General features: G+C 52.2%; 1 protein-coding gene across 1 annotated transcript in view; it reads left to right on the top strand.

Annotated features, from left to right (window-relative positions):
- FA2H (fatty acid 2-hydroxylase) overlaps positions 1-16,828 on the top strand; it is a 48,780-nt gene extending 31,952 nt beyond the window's left edge. The window contains exons 3-7 of the mRNA XM_025889078.2: positions 4,957-5,099; positions 5,700-5,806; positions 11,934-12,106; positions 13,562-13,814; positions 15,276-16,828. Of these exons, the coding sequence (XP_025744863.1) occupies positions 4,957-5,099; positions 5,700-5,806; positions 11,934-12,106; positions 13,562-13,814; positions 15,276-15,355 (756 nt within the window). The 3' untranslated portion in view covers positions 15,356-16,828. The remainder of the gene's footprint in view (positions 1-4,956; positions 5,100-5,699; positions 5,807-11,933; positions 12,107-13,561; positions 13,815-15,275) is intronic.
- Positions 16,829-18,291: the final 1,463 nt, after the last annotated feature.

An 18,291-nucleotide genomic window follows, 5' to 3' on the forward strand; every position in this document is an offset into this window, starting at 1 on the left:
GGAAGAGTTCTGTGCCACCTTGTCCCTGTGCTGCCTGGGAGGAGGGGGACCTGGGGCACAGAGGAGGCCCCCTTCCAACCCTGGTGGCATGCAAGCCCTCCCGTGCTCCCTCTGGGCAGCAGGCTGCCCTTTCCCCCTGCAGGCCTTGCTGCATTCCAGACATAGCCCAGGAGAGCCCTCCCCCTCCCTTGGGTCAGGGGCAGAGCTGGGTGGGGGAGGGGAGTAGGACTTGGGCCAAACTTACCCCATTTGCATGTGTTTCCTGGGGCCCAGCCTGTTGCACAGGATTTTTGAGTCCCTTAAAGGACCCCCACCCGCGCCCTCAACAAGCAGTTTCTGGGTATATCTTCACCTTCATTCACACAGTCAGCTTTAACTGGGTACCCCTGAGTGAATCACTTGTAGTCTCTGAGCATCAGGCTCCACATCTGTAAAAGGAGAATTTGCTATGGAGAAGGTAGCTGTGGAAGCCCCCGGATGCCTGGGAACCGGAGGTGTGGTCAGGGGTCTGTTCTCACCTCCTTTTCCCCACTCAGCCTCACGCAGAAGCCACAGACCTTTGCCCATGCGTTCCTTGTGTCCCAGAGCCTGAGGAAGTAGGGGTGGGAAGGGGCCAGGACCAGGTGCTGGGAGGGGGAAGAAGAGAGCCATTTGTTTGGGAGGACTAAGGAGCCAAGGGATCATTAGCCAGGGCGAAGAGGAAGTGGACTTTCTTTGGATTCCCATCTTCCTATCCCATCAGATTCTGAGCTGTCCTCTCTTACCGTCCTCCCTTCTCAAGAGCAGTTCCCAGACAGGTGCCATGTTGGAAACGACCCAGTAAGTGAGTGAGTGGTGCTGGACGTATTAGGACCCAGCTGAGACTTTCTCTGTCAGCGATCAGGACTGGAAGAGAATTGAGAAAAGACACCTCGTTGGTGCATGTACTGTCTAAATCAAGGTTGAGCATATGGTGAATGTCCCATCCCCCGGGAGACTGTGTGAAGGGAAGACTGGGCTGGGGAGTAGGTCAGAGGCAGCCTTGCAACCAACTCTAGACAGCAAGTCTGCCATTTGTACAGTGGCCAGTGACCACTGGTCTACCCAGGGAGGAACCAAAGTCATCTCCAAAGACCAGATGGGCCACAGGACATCGAACGGGAGACCCCTGTGTTCAAGGGGGTGGGGGGCTGAGGGGGCTGGCCCTGACTACCACACCTGAAAACAACCAGACCTCCTATCTGCTGCCCTATTGTTCTGTTCTCTTTGCAATGGGGTGTAGGATTCAGGCTGGAATCCCGGTTTGCTGCTCACCTAGACATTCTTCTTGTGTCGCAACTGAATTAAGCTTATAAGTCCCATGCTGTTTTCTACTCACTTTATGAAATAAGGGCAAAATGGATCAATAGGTAAAAATTTGCCCAAACCACTGCTAGGCTGAGAGAGGGGTCTGCCTGGCCATACAGCTTGTTATAGCTAGAAACGTTCACTGTCTAAGTTAGCTAAGTTTGAATTACGTGTACAAATGAAAAAAAGGCATGGAATGTTGTGTGTAACATGCCAAAATGGAACATAGAAAATCCAGGGGTTTCATTCAAGATACATGGTGATAAGTTAAGGATGCATATTATCCTTAGAGCAGCAACTGTGGGAAAAATACAAAAGGGCATAGCTAAAAAGCCAACAGAGATTATAATATAGATTATTTCAGGGCACCTGGGTGGCTCAGTCGGTTAAGCATCTCTCATCGGCTCAGGTCATGATCTCCGGGTCCTGGGATTGAACCCCACATCAGGCTTCCTGCTCAGCAGGGAGTCTGCTTCTCACTCTCTCTTTCTCTCTCCCCCTCCCTATTACTCGTTTTCTCTCTCTCTCTCTCTCTCTCTCTCTCTCAAATAAAATCTTTTTAAAAAATATTTCTAAATACTTGATTAATACAAACAAGACAAGAAAAGAAGGCAGAGGAGACAGAAAACAAACAGCAAGATGACAGACCTACCCCAGCATTAAATGTAAATGGACAAAACACTCCAATTAAAAGGCAGAGATTGTCTGACTAGATTAAAAAAGCAAGACCCAACTATATGCTGTCTTCAGGAGATGCACTTCAAATGTAAAGACATATGCAAGAGGAAAGTAAAAGGGTGGGAAAAGATAGACCATGCAAACACCAAGCATAAAGAAAGCCCAGTAGTGGTTCCATTAAAATCAGAGAAAGTGGGCTTTGGGACAAGGAATATTACCAGGGACCAAGATGGCTATTACCCAATGATAAAGGAGCCAATTCATCAAGAAGACATAACTGGGCAACCTTGGGCAAATTGCCCAGCTTCATTTCCCGTCTGCAAAATAGCAATAATAACAGTACCTGCCTAGTTAGGGGTATGGTGAGGATCAAATTATTTATTCCCTTCTTTTTCTTTTTCTTTTTCCTCAAATTATTTAATTCATATAACATGTTTAGAACCATGCTTGGCACATGACAAATGCTCTGCGAATGTTAGTTCTCAAGGTAATTGCAACTGGGACAAAGCCTCAAGCTCTCACCATGACCCTGGCTTTGCTTCCTCTGAGGTGGGGCTCTGCAGGCTGCTGCAAGATAAGGTGTAAATACAGGCCACTAGCTGGTTCCTCCAGTCCTTTCTCCGGGTAGCGGTGGTGCTATGTGCGTGCATGTGTAGAGACATGAGGCAGAAGAGTGGAGGGAATGAGACAGCCTGCACCCAATGAATCTGTTTGCTACGAGACCCAAGAAAGAAAGTCAAGGAGGCATGGGTACTGGGGCCAGGAAGGGAGCAGGCACCAGGTGGAGTTTGGGTGATTGTCTGGTATGACTGGTGCTGAATGGGATGGGGCTCCAGGCTGACTTGAGTCATCTCCTAGCCTGAGAAGCAGGAAGGCAGCCACTACGTGGGAATTACCGAGTTCACGTGGCAGGAACCACAAAGATCCTTGGGCCTTTCCCCCTGGTCACAGGCACAGAAGAATGCCCAGTGAATTCCCTGCTTGCCCCAAGGCCCCTACGCCCCTGCTCCAAGGCAGTGATAGTGGGGCTGGTTTCACCTGTGGCAGGGCTGGGAGATCTGCTAAAGCTATGTGAGCTTTGGCATGGAGGTCTGGGCAAGGATGACATTCCAGCCAGGGATGTGGGAAGACAGGTCTCTGAATCACTGTTGACTCCTTCTCCCAGGCTCGAGAGCTCTCCCTCCACGTACACCTCCTTTTCCTCTCCTTTACTCTCCTGACACTATCTCTCTTCTCACCCTCAGTGGCCACCTACCTCCCTTATATTGGAGATTTACTGGCACCCACCACTCACTGGGCACATCTCACCCTTTCTCCTATTGTGGGTGGTAGGTCAGAGCACACCGGCTTTATAGAGGTGAGAGCCTAGGAGCTCCAAGAGGTAAAGGCACTTGCCCACTTCTGATAAATGGCAGAGTCATTCTTTGAAGGTGGTCCCTCACTACAAATTAGTTGTTCTTTACCAGTTTTAAGTTGACTGATTTTGGTCCAGATTAATCTCCTTCAATACACGGACTTTCAGAAACCTTTAAGAGCTTCCCATTGCCTAGAGCTGCAGCTTCCAAGTTTTTTTTTTTATCTTGCATCCCTATGAGTAAAACATTTAGAGCACATTCTCCATTCTATGTCCATTTTAATTTTCTATAAATTATTTGCATGTGCTAATGTACTCTTGTACCATGTACATTAGAAAATATGTGGTTTAAAGATGAGATAACTATATCACAAATAGAAGGAGTCCCTAATATTCTCTCCCTGCATCTGTGGACCAGCCTGTGAGTACCCCTAGGATATGTGTACATCCCTACCTTGGAAACAGTTGGCCTGGAGGAAAAAGTGCCAAGTCGTGGGCCTGGTACGGGGTGTTCTGCCATCTAAAGCTGTCAGCAGATTTCTTCCTACTGCCCTGTGGATCAGTGTCAAGGTACCAGATGGGCTGCAGTCATTCTCAACTCCATGTCTCCCTCTACACCCTTCCCCTCTCCTCCTTTCCGAGTCCTCCATGTTGTGTGAGCTCTAGCCCAACCCCCGGGTTTTCTGCAAAGTCTTTCTCTTCGACCCTGGACCCAGGCATTTGTACCAGTCATTCTGCCTCCTGATCTCAGCCTACCTGCGTCACCACTAAACAAACTATCTTGCCTGGCATGTTTCATGTTGCCGAGCACTTTAGGCAGGGACTATTATTATTACTTCCATCTCATAGCTGGGGAAGCTGAAGCTCAGAGAGGTCAAGTAATTTGCCCAAGGTCACACAGTAAGTGTTGGAGCCAGGATCTGTACCTGGACCTGACTCTAGAGTCTACTCTGATTAAGCACTAAGCTAGATAAAGCAAAGATGGTCATTTATATTCCTGTTTATTTTTCTCAGCAGCTTGCATAAAAATACATACACACATGAAATAGCAAGCAAATTTTTGAATGAATGAATGAATGAATGAATGAATCACTCAACATCAAGAAGAAAGCCATGGTAAAAGGGAAAAGGCCCCTTTTATTACCAGTACAGAATGTATTGGCTCCTGTACCTAAAGAGTCCTGGGAAGGACTTCAGCCTTCAGGCGTGGCTGAATCTGGGTGTGCAGGTGTCATCACCCAGATTCAGTGTCTCCAGCTCCTGGTTTGGCTATCCTCTGTGTTAACCAAGTCCTCAGGTAGGCTCTGCTAGCAACTCCAGGGTCATGCCCTGCCAACTTAGCATCTCCAGCAGGAGGAAAGAAAGGGTGTCTGACGGCTCATTGCACCAGCTCAGGTCATGGGCCTGTCCTGGATCATATTTCCATGACCAGGGGGGCTGAGATGAGGGGCTTGGTCAGTTCTGGGATCATTAAAGTGGAAGGGTGGGTTGTGCCATACAGACCCCGTGAGCTGAGGTGGAGGATGGGGATCGGGATATTGGAAGAATGAGTGTGCACAGGTGTGAATATCAAGTCCACTTGACTTTGTCTCTTGCAGGATTTGGTAGACTGGCGGAAGCCCCTACTGTGGCAGGTAGGCCACTTGGGAGAGAAGTATGATGAGTGGGTCCACCAGCCAGTGATCAGGCCCATCCGTCTCTTCCACTCTGACCTCATCGAGGCCCTCTCCAAGAGTGTCTGGTGAGCCCTGCTCTGGACCCATGGTGGGTTGTCCCTCTCTCCTGATGCTGCCAGTCAGATACTGAAGGAGAAGGGGCAACTGGGGCCCCCCCAGAGCCCAGAGCTGTACTATAGCTCTTGGGGGATAGTGGAACATGCCATAGGCATAATCCATTCCTCTGCATGGCTTGTCCATCGAGTGAGTGGCAACCTAACATGTAGCCAGGAACCACTTTCAATGTCACCCCTGTTCTAGTCCAAACTCTTCTTGAGGATTTTCCAGCTTCTAAAGCCCACTGGAATTATTTTGCCTGCAATTGGCTCCTTTGCCACAAGAGGTCAGCATCTATCCAGCTGCACAGAGTCTAGCCACAGGGATGCAGTTCTTTTCTGCCAATAACTTCTCTCCGAGAGAGAAGCAGATAGACTTACAGTCTCTCTCTTCTTTTCTCCTCCCCGCCCCAAAGCAGTGTCCCTTTGGCCCTATGTCTCCATATGCTTTCTGTATAGGCTTTGGTTTCATTTATCCCTTCCTCTAGTTGAGAGATGCATCTCTGGGGAAGCTGGACGCTGTCGAGCCCCAGTGCACGTATCTCTCTTACCCTGATGGCTCTCCTACAGGTACAGTGTCCCTATCATCTGGATGCCCCTGATGCTGTACCTCAGTTGGTCCTACTACCGAACCCTCGCTCAGGGCAACGTTCGACTCTTCGAGTCCTTCAGCACAGGTAACGTTGGTTCCTTCCCGGAGGCAGGAGATTGCAGTGCTGTCTCCGGTCCTGAGTTTCGAAGAACATAGAACCCCAAGCCACATTCCAAACATTTGTAGATGAGACCTATCTGTAGCAATAGACTTCCAAAGAACAATGTCGGACTCCCCCCATTCCAACCCCAAGTGGATAAAGGAAACAAAACAAAACAAAACAAAACCAGCAACATGTTAGCAGAAACTAAATGAAATCATTTCATAGCAGTAAAGGAGAGGGCTTCTTGCTGAGTCTTGTGCTGGAAAATGTATGACGTGGGATGGTCAAGAAGCTGAATGAGATCATTTCACTAGGTGCACAGCTGGGAGCTGGACTCACAATGCTCCACAAACACAGCACAGATTAGAACACGGGCGAGGAAGATGTGGGAGTATCCTACCGTGTTTCCTGGGCAAAGGCCCATGCAGCAGAACCCCTGACCACTGCTGAGCACTTACCATGGGCCAGGCCGACTGCTTTCCAGGGACCATCTCCCTTAACCCTCCCAGCCTTCCCTCGAGAGAGGTACTGTCATCATGCCCTTTCAGAGATGAGGAGATGGTGTGCCTCAGAGGTCAAGGGAAGTGATTCAGGTCACGTGGCTAGGACAGGCTTGGGTGTGGCCACTTCTGCCAGCCTGCCTCCCAAGCTTAGTGCCCTCCTTGTGCCTCTAGGAACAAGCCACCTGCCCAGATGATCTCCTGCCCTAGCACAGCCGGCCTCAGGGAGGTGCCTAGCCCCCAGGGGGTGGCTCAGACCAAGGCAAGGTTGGGGGACAGGCAGGAAAGGGCTGCTGGGAGTCATTGAGGTGGGTTTTCCTCTCCTGATGGCACATCACGTTCCTAACTGTGAGCCGTCAGAACCCCGCGCCCTCCCCCCCTCGCCAGACACGGCTCCTTCTCCCCACACTCCAGGGCTTCGCTCCTGCCCGTCTCTGCCGGGAGTGGCAAGCTGAGGGTCTGAATGGCTTAGGCAAGAGGGGCCAGGAGGCCGCAGTGGTGAGAGCCTCCGTTGTCCCAGCTGGCCCAGGCTGGGGTGGGAGATGGACAAGCAGCAGGAAGCCCCCCAGTGCCTGGAACGGCTCCTGCGCACCGCGGGTTAACGCGCCTGCCCTGCAAGCCAAGGTTACCCTTTTCTGCCCACGCTGAATAGCTCAGGCACAGCACAGGGCTTGTTGCTCAGAAGGGCTGCTCACTGAATCGCCCACTGTCCACCCGGCGCTGCTCTAACAATCACCAACAGTGGCCGGGCCGCCAAGGCTGGCAGCCGGAGGGGGCGGGGGACGCCGGAGCTTTGGCCCAGGTCCCTCTGCATGATTCCTCCAGAGATGCCACTCGGTACCAGCTCCGGCCGGATGGGCCGACAGGGCTGATGCTGGGGTGAGGAGGCGGGCAGAGACTTGACCTATAGGAGGGGACTCTTCTGCGTGGCAGGGAGAGTGATTTGAGGGCTGGGTCCGAAGGCAGGCCTCTGCAGAGAGCTGAACTGTGCTGTCTGATAGAGGTCCAGGGTAGAGTCTGTGACCGCAAGGCCAACAATGATTGCATGAGAGAGATGTGTCCACAGCCCTCCCTCATCCCCTAGCTCATCAAGCGAGGCACAGGTCCCATGCAGAGAGGACAAGAACCACAGAGGGAGGGGAGGGGATGCTCAGCAGGGTCCCAGTGCAGCTGCTGGACAGAGGGTGTACGGGAATAAAGGCAGACAAGTCAGGGTGCCAAGGAGCTGGGGAAGCTGAATGGAGGTACCAGTTCAATGCTGAAATTCCTAGGTGCATGTTGAAAATGCTTGAAAAGGCAGAGGCATTCTGCAAATTTAGGATGGCCCCCAGAGCGGTTCCTGGGAGCAGGTTAGAGTAAGCACAACGCCAGAACCATGGCCAGGCAGCATCCTCGGGTTGCAGGCCACCCCCTTGGGATGCAGGCCGCCACCGGGACTCTGTGGTGGGAGCCCGAGCAAAGGTCAAGACCAAAATCTGTGGCCAGGGAACGTTCCTGCGTGTCCAGTCCCTTCCCTGCTATCAAGAGAGCTAAGCAGCAAGGTAGGGCTCCTGCACTGTGGGAGGGGGGAGGCAGGGGGCTGGGCTGGGACCCTCCTTCTTCAGCCAGGGACCCTCCAGAACTCTACAAGGAGAATCAAGACAAGGTGGGCACAAATTAGAACCTAGATGTATTTTGCCTCATACTTAAATTTAAATGGTCCCATTTGAAAATCACAGAGGCTACTTATTATATATGAGGAGCATATTATTATCAGTATTAATATATAATTATATATTAGTCTTACTATATAATATATATCCTATACATCATATAATCAGGTATTCTGTTTCCTCCATCCTAACAACAGCCTTTCATGGTGGGTAGGACATTTTACTGTTGAGAAAACACCAAGGTGGTGCAGAGTCAGGATTTGAATGCAGGTCTGCAAATCCAAAGCCTGTGCTCAGTGTACTTCCCCAGAGTGTTCTGAAGGACCCCCAGAGGTGTCAGAGCTTCCCCGGAACGAGGGCTTTCTTTCCTACCTGAGCAGCCCCGCCAAGGTCGGATGGCCACTCACACAAAGCTGTTAGGCAAGCATCTTGTACCAAATGTGGACACAGCTTAGGTTGACATCCTGATGAACTTCCACCCGCTGAGCTCATCTCTGTGGGACGGTTATCTGCAGAGCTGCAGGTTAGGAACAAGTGGACTGAGGAGAAAGCCAGCCTTAGGGTGCCAAATGCTAGGGATTTGGCTGGTAGGCCCTGGGTGGGGGAGGGGTTGCAGAAGGCCACTGCGCCCCCCGCCCCCCCGCTGAGTCAGCAGTCAGCAGTACAGTCCCATCTGAGAAGCCTTCAGGGCTCTCTTACGGTTACTGCTCACCCTTCCCCCCCTGCCCCTCAGCTCGGCCTGGGACAAAAGGTCAGATTCACATTGGTCCTTCTTTGTTTTGTCGAATGGGGCTGGGCCTGGATTCTGTTTCAAAGAGCCAGAAGGTCACCGCCACCCCCTGCCTTCCTGGGCTTTCTTCCTTCCTCAGCAGCCACCTGTGGTCATCCACGAGGGGACCACTCTGCCTGTAAAATGGGGACAAAGGGCGATAAGCATGATGTGAAGGGCGGGGCAGGAGCTCCGCAACCAGCCCAGGTGGGGATAAAGGGCATCTTCAGAGGCTTCTCGCGGTAGATACCTGGGCTGAATCTCCAAGGATAAGGGGGCACGGAGGGAAGTAAAGACAAGATGAGCAAAATTAGGCATATGGTAAGAGTGGGGAAGTAGGAGGACGAGGTACAGCTAAGGAGCCACGAGGGCTCTGATTTGGCCCCAGGACAGGTGGACAGGGAAACGAGGCAGGGATGTGGCCGGCAGCACGCGTCTCGAGGGACTCTGAGTGCCCTGCTGGGGGTTTGCACTTCACCTTAAAGGTAATGAGGCACCACTGAAGAGTTTGAACAGTGCACGGACACGGGATTGGGATGGGAGGCAGATGCCTCACTGGGCAAGAGGTGATAAGGTGGTAGGAGATTTAAGAGCAGTGAATCGACCAGAGAGATTTTTTAAAAATTGAGATGAGGTTCCCATAACATAAAGTTAACCATTTTAAAGTGATCAATTCAGTGGCATTTAGTACATTCGTGACGGGGTACAACCACCACCTCTGCCTAGTTCCAGAACATTTTCACCACCCCAAAAGGAAACCCCGTGCCCACTGAGCAGTCGCTCCCCATCTCCCCTTCCCCCAGCCCCTGGTAACCACCAAATATACCTCCTGCCTCCGTACATTTGCCCATTCTGGACATTCCATACACGTGGAATCGTACAACACGTGGACTTTCGTATCTGGCTTCTTTTACTTTGCCAAGAGATGTTAAAGAGGGAGAACCCACAGGGCCTGGTGTCCGGGTGGATGCGGGAGGGAGGGATAAGTTAAGCCTTTGGTCACAGGTGGATGTTGGAACCTCTGGTTGAGGAAGAAACCCAAGAGGAGCAACCTAGGGTGACGAGGTGGGCAGGAAGAAGTGGAGGAGGATTGGCCTCACTTCACAGCTGGTGACTTTGGGGGCCTGTGGACAGCCATCTGGAGGTGCCCAGCAGCCAGTGGCTGTCCAGGACCGGGGTGGAGGTGGAGGTCTGGGTGGGGATGGAGGCAGCGGGGGGGAGGGGGGTGGCCTGTGGGTGTGGCCGACTTCCAGGATCCAGCAGAGAGTGTGTGAGAGTAGAGGATCAAGGCTTTGATGCTGGGGACAGAGGCAGCATTTCCATGATGGCACCTGACAAGGGGCATCTAGAGAAGAGGAGAAAAGCCAAGTGACCCAGCAGGCAGGGAGAGGAGCTGTGTATTCTAACTATATCGGTCGTAGATCCTTCGAGAATCTGAAAAGCTGTGGATGGGCTCCCCTGAAACATCGCACAAAAATCAGAAGATTAAATTTAGTTACGATATGACCCAGGAACCTCACTCCTAGGCTTATCCCCAGGACAACGGAAACCATGCCCACACAAAAACTTGTACTTGAATGCTCATAGCAGCACTTTCCGTAATAGCCCCAAAGTAGAAACAGCCCAGATGTCCATCAACTGAGGAACGGATAAACAGAGGTGGTATATCCATACAAATGGAAAAATATTCAGCTTTAAAAAGGAATGACATCCGGATCCATGCTACAACATGGATGAGCCTTGAAAATAGTATATGTTAAAAAAGCCAGTCATAAAAGACCACACATCATAGGATTCCGTTTATATGGAGTGTCCAGCATAGGCAAATCTGTAGACCAAAAGCAGGTTTGTGGTTTCCAGGCGCTGGGAAACGGCAGGAGTGCGGAGAAATGAGGAGTGACCGCTAACAGAGACCGGGTTTCTTTTTGGGGTGACAGAAATGTTCTAGAATTGACCGGTGATTGGCTACACAATACTGAATATATGAAAGAAACCACTGAATTGTACACTTTAAGGGGGCAAATTGTAGGATATGTGAATTATATTTCAAGAAGGCTGTTATTTTTCAAAAGGGAGAGGAAGCCTGGCCAAAGCAGTGGCTCATGGAGGAAAGTACAACTCGGAATGAGAATAGGCGTGGAGAAAACATTGACTGGAGCTGGTGTCCCTGTGAAGCCAAGAATGAATGGGGACAAGAAATGAGAGCTTCTAAGACTGTCATCAGAGGGTGGGGGGTGGGGAACCTCACGCTTGATGACAAGTCCATCTCTCCGGTCTTCTGGTCTCCAGGCGAATCATCTTCAGGTTTTCCACATCTCCCTCGTATGCTATGATTTCAAGTCTTATCTGTTAAGATTTCTGTACTTGGGTTTTTCTCTCCCTCCTGCCCCTCCCTCCCCCGTCCCTTTTTGTTAAAACATCTCTCCTCAGTAGCCTCCTGGCTCGACTGTCTTAGTCGAAGCCATCCCTCCCTCTCCCCGGTGCCACTAAAGCAGGGTCACCCTTCCCGGGCATGTCAGCCATTTGGACCGCTTTAACAAAACATCACAGCCTGGGTGGCTTATAAAAAACAGGAATGGATTGCTCAGAGTTCCAAAGACTGGAAGTCCAGATCAGGATGCCAGCCTGGTCGGGTGAGGGCCCCCTTGCAGGTCCCAAACTTCTTGTTGTATCCTCACATGGCCGAAACAGGGAGGAGCTCAGGCGGGTCTCTTTGATGAGGGCACTAGTCCTGTTCATGATGGCTCCACTCTCGTGACCTAAGAGCCCCCCAAAGGCCCCACCTCCCAATACCTTCCCTTTGGCAGTGAGGTTTCGGTTCGCGTGAGAATTTGGCGGGGAGGACACTCAGACCACAGCCCCAGGGAAATTTCCAGCACTGGCAACAGCTGCTCCTCTTACTCCCCCCAAGCAAGATCTCAGACCTCTGGCCGGCAGCACCGCTGTTCCCTGGGAGGACCCCTCCCGGCCCAGGACAGATCCTCATGGCCTCCTTCCCATTTTGACCCAAGAGCCCCATCCAATGTGGCCTGGCCCCATAGCTGCTGAATGGAGAGCAGCTGCTCCCAAGGTGATGGGGCAGAGAGACAGGACTCCTGGAGCCACCAGCCATCACTGCCCCCTGGGGCCGTCTGCCCTGACTCTGGCCTCTCTCTCTCTCTCTCTCTCTCTCTCCTGCCGTTCTGCAGAGTACTCTGTAGCCATGCCTCAGTCTGTGTTCCCGGGCCTCTTCGTGCTGGGGATGCTCTTCTGGAGCCTGCTAGAGTACCTCATCCACCGCTTCCTGTTCCACATGAAGCCCCCCAGGGACAGCCATTACCTCATTATGCTGCACTTCATCCTGCACGGCCAGCACCACAAGGTGAGCGGGGCAGGCTCCCGCCTGGGGCCTGGCAGCTGTCCCCAGCGCAGGGGGGCCGCGGGTTTTTGTGGGGGTCAGCGGGGGAGCAAGAGGCAATCAGGGCACTCCATGTTGCTCGGAGGGGTGACTGGGTCCTCATCTGACCCGGGCGTGGGCTTCGAGAGCCTGCGTGCCTGCCCACCGTCCTTACTAACGCCAGGCACGCTGCAGGTACATTTCAGAGATCATCCTCACAGCAACGAGTTCATTCATTCATTTGACAAATGTTCACCCAGTGCTCACCATGCGCGGGTACTGTTCTAGACACCGCTGGACAAAGCAGTAAAAAGTCGCGGCCCTTGTGGAGTTTCCTTCTGAAGACGGTGCCACAGTTCTCCCCGTTCCACAGAGCAGCAAACTGAGGCTTGGAGAAATTAAGAAACTGAGAAACTTGCCCAAAGTCACACCTGGCACAGCCAGGAGGTTGTGCCCCGTTCTGTGAACTCCAGAGTCCGTGCGCTCAACCCTCCACCACCCTGGGGCTCTTCGGGGACAGACAGTATGTCATCCAGAGGCTGGGAGCAGAAGCCAGGGCTGACCGAGGAGGCTGCATCCCCCTGGCTGCCTCTCAGTTCCTGCATCTCAGTTCCTGCACGGTGCTCTTCTCGGCCTCTCCCAGGGCATCCCTTCCTTCTTTTCTCCTTCCCCCCTTCCCTCCCTTCCTGCCTCCTTCTTCGAGGAGCTGGTCCTGGGGGGAGGGAGGCCCACATCAGCACATTGCTCTGTGGCTATCACCTGCTTCCTCTCACTCGTTCCCCCCCACCCCCAGCCCAGAGAGGGTCTGTCTCTTCTCAGAATACTCACCGGGGTGTCTCTGAAATCTTACCCCTATGCCCGGCCCTTGGCTTCTGAAGCTCCAGAGCCTGATGCTTGGCTCTTTTGTCTGGTTCACTGTGACTACACCCCCTTGGAACCAAGAAGGGCTCCCATTAGGATGTGGGGATGGGGAGAACGTATCCATGAACACTTCCAGTACCAGTCCTCCCTGTGAGCCTGCATTAACCTCAGCTTGCTGGGGTGCTGCCCTCCCGGACAACGTCAGGCCTCAGTCTGGTGGTGGGGCTCCTCTCTAGCACTTTGCAAATTCCAGAGCCAAAGTGGCTTCATGAGCATAAAGCAGGACTCTGAGCCGTGAGCATCCTGTCCACCACCATATACTTGGACAGGCTTCCAGGTCCCATCCCGGCTTGGAGATTGGGAGCAGGACAGTCTCTCGAGGGCTCTCAAGCGTGGCGGCCTGCGCTCCCCAAGGCCACCGAAGGTGCCAGGCCTCCCCTCCCCCCCCGCCCCATGCATGACAGGCTGCTGCCACCTCGCTGAAATGGGCGGGCTGCTCTGCCTCCATCCTCTGCCTTTCTGAGACTACAGGCAGGCCGGCCTGGCTGTCTTCTGACATGTGAGCCTCTCCATCCACAGGCACCCTTTGATGAATCCCGCCTGGTCTTCCCCCCCGTGCCGGCTTCTCTGGGCATTGCCTTCTTCTATGTAATCCTACGGCTCCTCCTGCCTGAGGCGGTGGGGGGTACTATGTTTGCGGGGGGCCTCCTGGGCTACGTCATCTATGACATGATCCATTACTACCTGCACTTCGGCTCACCGCACAAGGGCTCCTACCTGTACAACATGAAGGCCCACCACGCCAAGCATCACTTTGCACATCAGAAGTCAGGTGAGGCCCACACATCCCTGCCCCCTCCATTTGCTTACTTATTTATTTGACAGCCACCACTGAGCCCCTAGCAAGGGCCAGGCACTGTTCTGGGTACCGGAGATCCACGGTAAGGCAAGTCTGGGGCTCCCACCCTGCTCACTGGGAGACAAACAGGAAATCAATAAATTAGCAAAGATAATTTTAGGCAGTGTTAAGGGCCATAGAGAAAAGAAACCAACAGGATGTGGGGGAGGGTCCAGCTCTAACAAAATATAATGCAAGTCAAAAAAAAATATATAATGCAAGTCACAGATGTGATTTTAGATTTTCTAGTAGCTACATTGACAAGTAAAATTAAACAGATATAATTAGTTTTTTTCTAATTTTTTAAAAGATTTTTATTTATTTATTTGAGAGAGAAGAAGCACGAGCAGGGGGAGGGGCAGAGGGAAAAGTAGGCGCCCCGCTGAGTAGAGAGCCCAGTGCAGGACTCGATCCCAGGACCCCTGGGATCATGACCTGAGCCAAAGGCAGACGCCCAATCAACTGAGCCATCCAGGCCCCACAGATGTAATTAGCTTTAATAATATATGTTATTAAGCCAAATACAACCAAAATATCGTCATTTCAACCTGTAACCAATATAAAAAATCGCTAATGAGATATATTACATTCGTCGTATATCAGGTCTTCAACATCTGATGTGTACTTTGCACTTAGAGCACATCTCGATTCAAGTGCTAAGTTTTCATTAGAAATACTTGATCTATATTTAGAGTTTATAAAATTGACTATAAAAAAAGCCAAAAAAGTAGATTCATATATTTGAGTTGTCATAAACGTGCTTACAAGTTTTCCAGTAACTCAATCAACACTACGTTTTCAAATTGAGATTTAAGTCAGTTAAAATAAAATGAAATTAGGAATCTAGTGCCTCCATAGCTCTAGCCACGTGGTAGGTGCTCAGCAGCCACATGGGCCAGGGGCTCCCGCCTCGGACGGCACAGCACTGGGTCGAGTGGTCCCGGAAGGTGTCTGTGCAGAGCTGTCTTTACAGCTAAGGCGTCCGCTAAGGGGAGCCAGCATCCAGCGTCCGGGGAAAGAGCATCCCAGGAGCAACAGGTGCAAAGCCTCTGTTCCGGCCTCTGAAGCAGGAATGAACTTGGCATCTCCAAAGAGAAGGAAGAGGCTGAAGTGTGTGAGAGAGAGAGGGCAAGCATCAGACAGGGGCCAGGCTCTCCCCGGAACTCAGGACGGATAAGGAACTTGGGTTTATTCTAATGGCATCCTCGGGAGACTAGAAACACAAGTACCGGGCTCTGGACTTCTGCCAGGATGGCCCTGAGAGTTGGGAAGGCCATCGGGGACAGATGTTCAAATGTTGCCTACGCGCTGGCCCTCCCCAGGCTCCCTTCCCGAGGAAATCCCTCGCACGTTTCACCACTGCCTCATATTCTCCCCATTTGTCTCCCTCTCTAGGATATGGCATCAGCTCTAAATTGTGGGATCACTTCTTCCACACCCTTATACCGGAAGAACCCCACCTGAAGATGCAATGACAACTCCCAGCCCCACCGTCCTGCCCTAAGCCCGGCCACGGCCCCTGCCCCACCCCCAACCCCCATCCAGCCCCTGCCAAGAAGGTTTGCTTGGCCAGGCAGGACAGGCTTTGTCAGGCCTTTGTGCTTGGTGGGGGTGCTGAGGAGACCAGGAAGACTGGGACTGACCCTGAGACGGCTCTCCTGACCCACCAAGTCGCTCTCAGGGACTAGCGCCTCCCTGGAGCATCCCAGCCGCCCCACGAGCATCCCTGCCCTGAGCCTTAGCCCACGGGACTGCTTCAGGACCTGGTCAACGGGGAATTTTCCAAGGGGAATGAAGGAAACTGACCTCTGGGGCCAAGCCTGTGTCCCACCTGTGTCTTACACCTTGGACTCCCTAGGACACCCCTCCCCCCCATGGTGGGGCTGCAAAGAGCGGGTCTGCAGGGCCCGTGTCCTTGTCTTCCTCACCTTCCCTTCCTGGCCAGGGTTTGGTGGCTCTTGCTGTTCTGATGAGTGGACAACACTGAGGTGGATGAAGGGCTCTCACAAGGAGAGACGACATGATGCCTCCCACAGGCCACCTCCAGTTCCTTCGTCCCCCGCCACTCACCAGCTGTAGCGCCAGATGCGCCGGGCTACCGCTCATTCAGCACCCGCACGCATGGCCCTCACCTGCCTGCAGAAGGACCCGGGGCTGCTGGCAGGGCCTCCAAGCTGGCGGGAGCCCAGGCCCCTTTCTTTAGGAACCACCAGCTTCGCTAGCCCTCCTCCCGCCTGCCTTCAGAATCACAAAGCTTTTCCCCAGGGGAGGCTAAAGAGGCCTCTCTGTGGGTAGGAGCCCCACCCCATGTCTGGCCATTCTTGACCTCCACCTGGAATAGGTGGGCCTCTACCCCGCTCACTCAGGACCCTTCCAGCTCGTGCCTCCTCACACCAAGAAGGAGCCTTCATGCGTGCCTTATCTCCCTCTCCCTTTGCTTCTCTGCACCACCCCCAGCAGATGAGGCTCCCGCCCCTCCTTCCTCATAACCAAAACCCTCACTGCTTGTAAGAGAGTCTTATTTATAAACCTTATAAATGCCCTTAGTCTGGCCCCAGACCAAGTAGCTGCTCAGACTGCCCCATCTAATCCCACATGTCAGGCTTCTGTAAAAAAATTCTGTCCTGTTCTTGTGCCCTTCTGACCCACAAACCGTTACTACTTGAAATTTTCTGAAAACTCGCCGAGTGTAAAGGCTAAAGAGAAGCAGTGTGAGGGATCCTGTGATTTGTACTGTTTACCGTGGAGTTATTTAAAGATTTCAGAATAAATATGCAAACTATAATTGTGAAATAAAGGTGTAAATAAATTGTATATTTTGAAAAATAAAAACGCCGAAAAAGAAAACCAACGAAGTTTGTTGCTCTTGTCGACGGTGCCTCACCAGATGTCATGGGCTCGGGGAGGGGCGGCCGGCTGGGGGATGGGAGTGGCTGGTCCAGCGGGGAGGGAACATTTATTTTATCACTGACCAGGCTGTGTAGACTTGCGGGAGCATCGTGATGATAAAAAGCTTACCAACTCTCACCCTCTTATTCGGTCTTATTACTGTTTTAAAATTCTCTGCAGACCACACCGCCCCTCTCTGCTGGCGCCTGGGGTGGAGGTTGGTGGGTGGTCAGGCCCACCAACTGCCTGGACACACCACCGCGGAGGAGTTTCTTCTGGGATTTATCAGACCCCAACTGAGATTCCATTGGACTGTCCTAAAACAAAGGGGGAAGGCTGTGACAACAAATGCCCACACTGGGAACTAGAAATTCAGGCTAGCTCAGTGCAGATAAAAGAGTTTCTCAAGAGGTCTTCTCACCCACATCAGTTCCCACCTGGGAAGCCTGTCCTTGACACTCAGTGTCTGATCCAATCGGTCTGGCGGCGGCAGAACCGGACGTGGGACGGAACCGGAAGAGGAAGGAGGCTAATGTTGGTGAGGCTCTGGCCACCCGGAAGGAGTCCCGGCGTCTGCGGCCCGTCCCTGCTCCAGACGGCGCGCGGGGGCCTGACCTGACTGAGCCACCCATCCCACAGACTCCTGGAATCGGCCCGTGCAAGCGGCAGAAATCACCGCCTCCACTTCCTCGGTGGTGCGGGAGATCTGACCACGGAGCACCACGCCCCAGGGATAGGAAGAAACAAAAAGGAGGAGCAAAGGAAGAGATTCACTAGGTGTACGCGGGCAAGTCCACCAGAGAGGAGTCTAAGATGAGCAAGTTTGAGCAAAAAAATTAATTGGGGGGGGGAAACTTATGTAAAAAGACTGAAACAGAACTAGTAAGAAACGCCAAAATCCAAGCAAGTTTATAGCATGGTAACAAGATTTAGGGGGGGAAAAATAGTGAAACCAAGCCAATCTATTAATGAAAAGTTCTACTCCGTGAACACTGGACAGATTCCCCCAGAGCTTCTTGTTGTGCCCACTAGAACTTTCCAGGGGGTTAGGAATTTCCACAGAGCCTTTGGAAGACAGTCAGCCTCACTGTACAGAGAAGAATATAAGTGCCATGAGGCCATTAACCTCAAGCCAGTTGGCATTCATAGTGCATTCCCTACTCCGTCACCATCTAGCAGAGTCCAGGGATTTTATTATCAAGTGCAAGAGACGTAAGTAAGAGTCAAAGACATGATCAACACAGCTAGCATGATGGGAAAGCCTGGAACTCGTGGCATGTGATTATGTTTCTTGTTTGTTTGTTTGTTTTTGTGTGTATGGCTTTTTGTTAACATTTATTTATTTACTTTATAGAGAGAGGGAGCCCGTGGACCCCTGGGGTGGGGGTGGGGGCGTCAGAGGGACAGGGAAAGGAAGAGAAGCAGACTCCCCACTGAGCAGGGAGCCTGATGCAGCTCCATCTCCTGATCTCACAACCCTGAGACCATGACCTGAGCCAAAATCAAGAGTTGGACGCTCAAC

Source organism: Callorhinus ursinus, unplaced genomic scaffold, assembly GCF_003265705.2.
Source record: "Callorhinus ursinus isolate GAN/ISIS: 27379988/994484 unplaced genomic scaffold, GSC_fseal_2.0 scaffold37, whole genome shotgun sequence".
Lineage (NCBI taxonomy): Eukaryota > Metazoa > Chordata > Mammalia > Carnivora > Otariidae > Callorhinus > Callorhinus ursinus.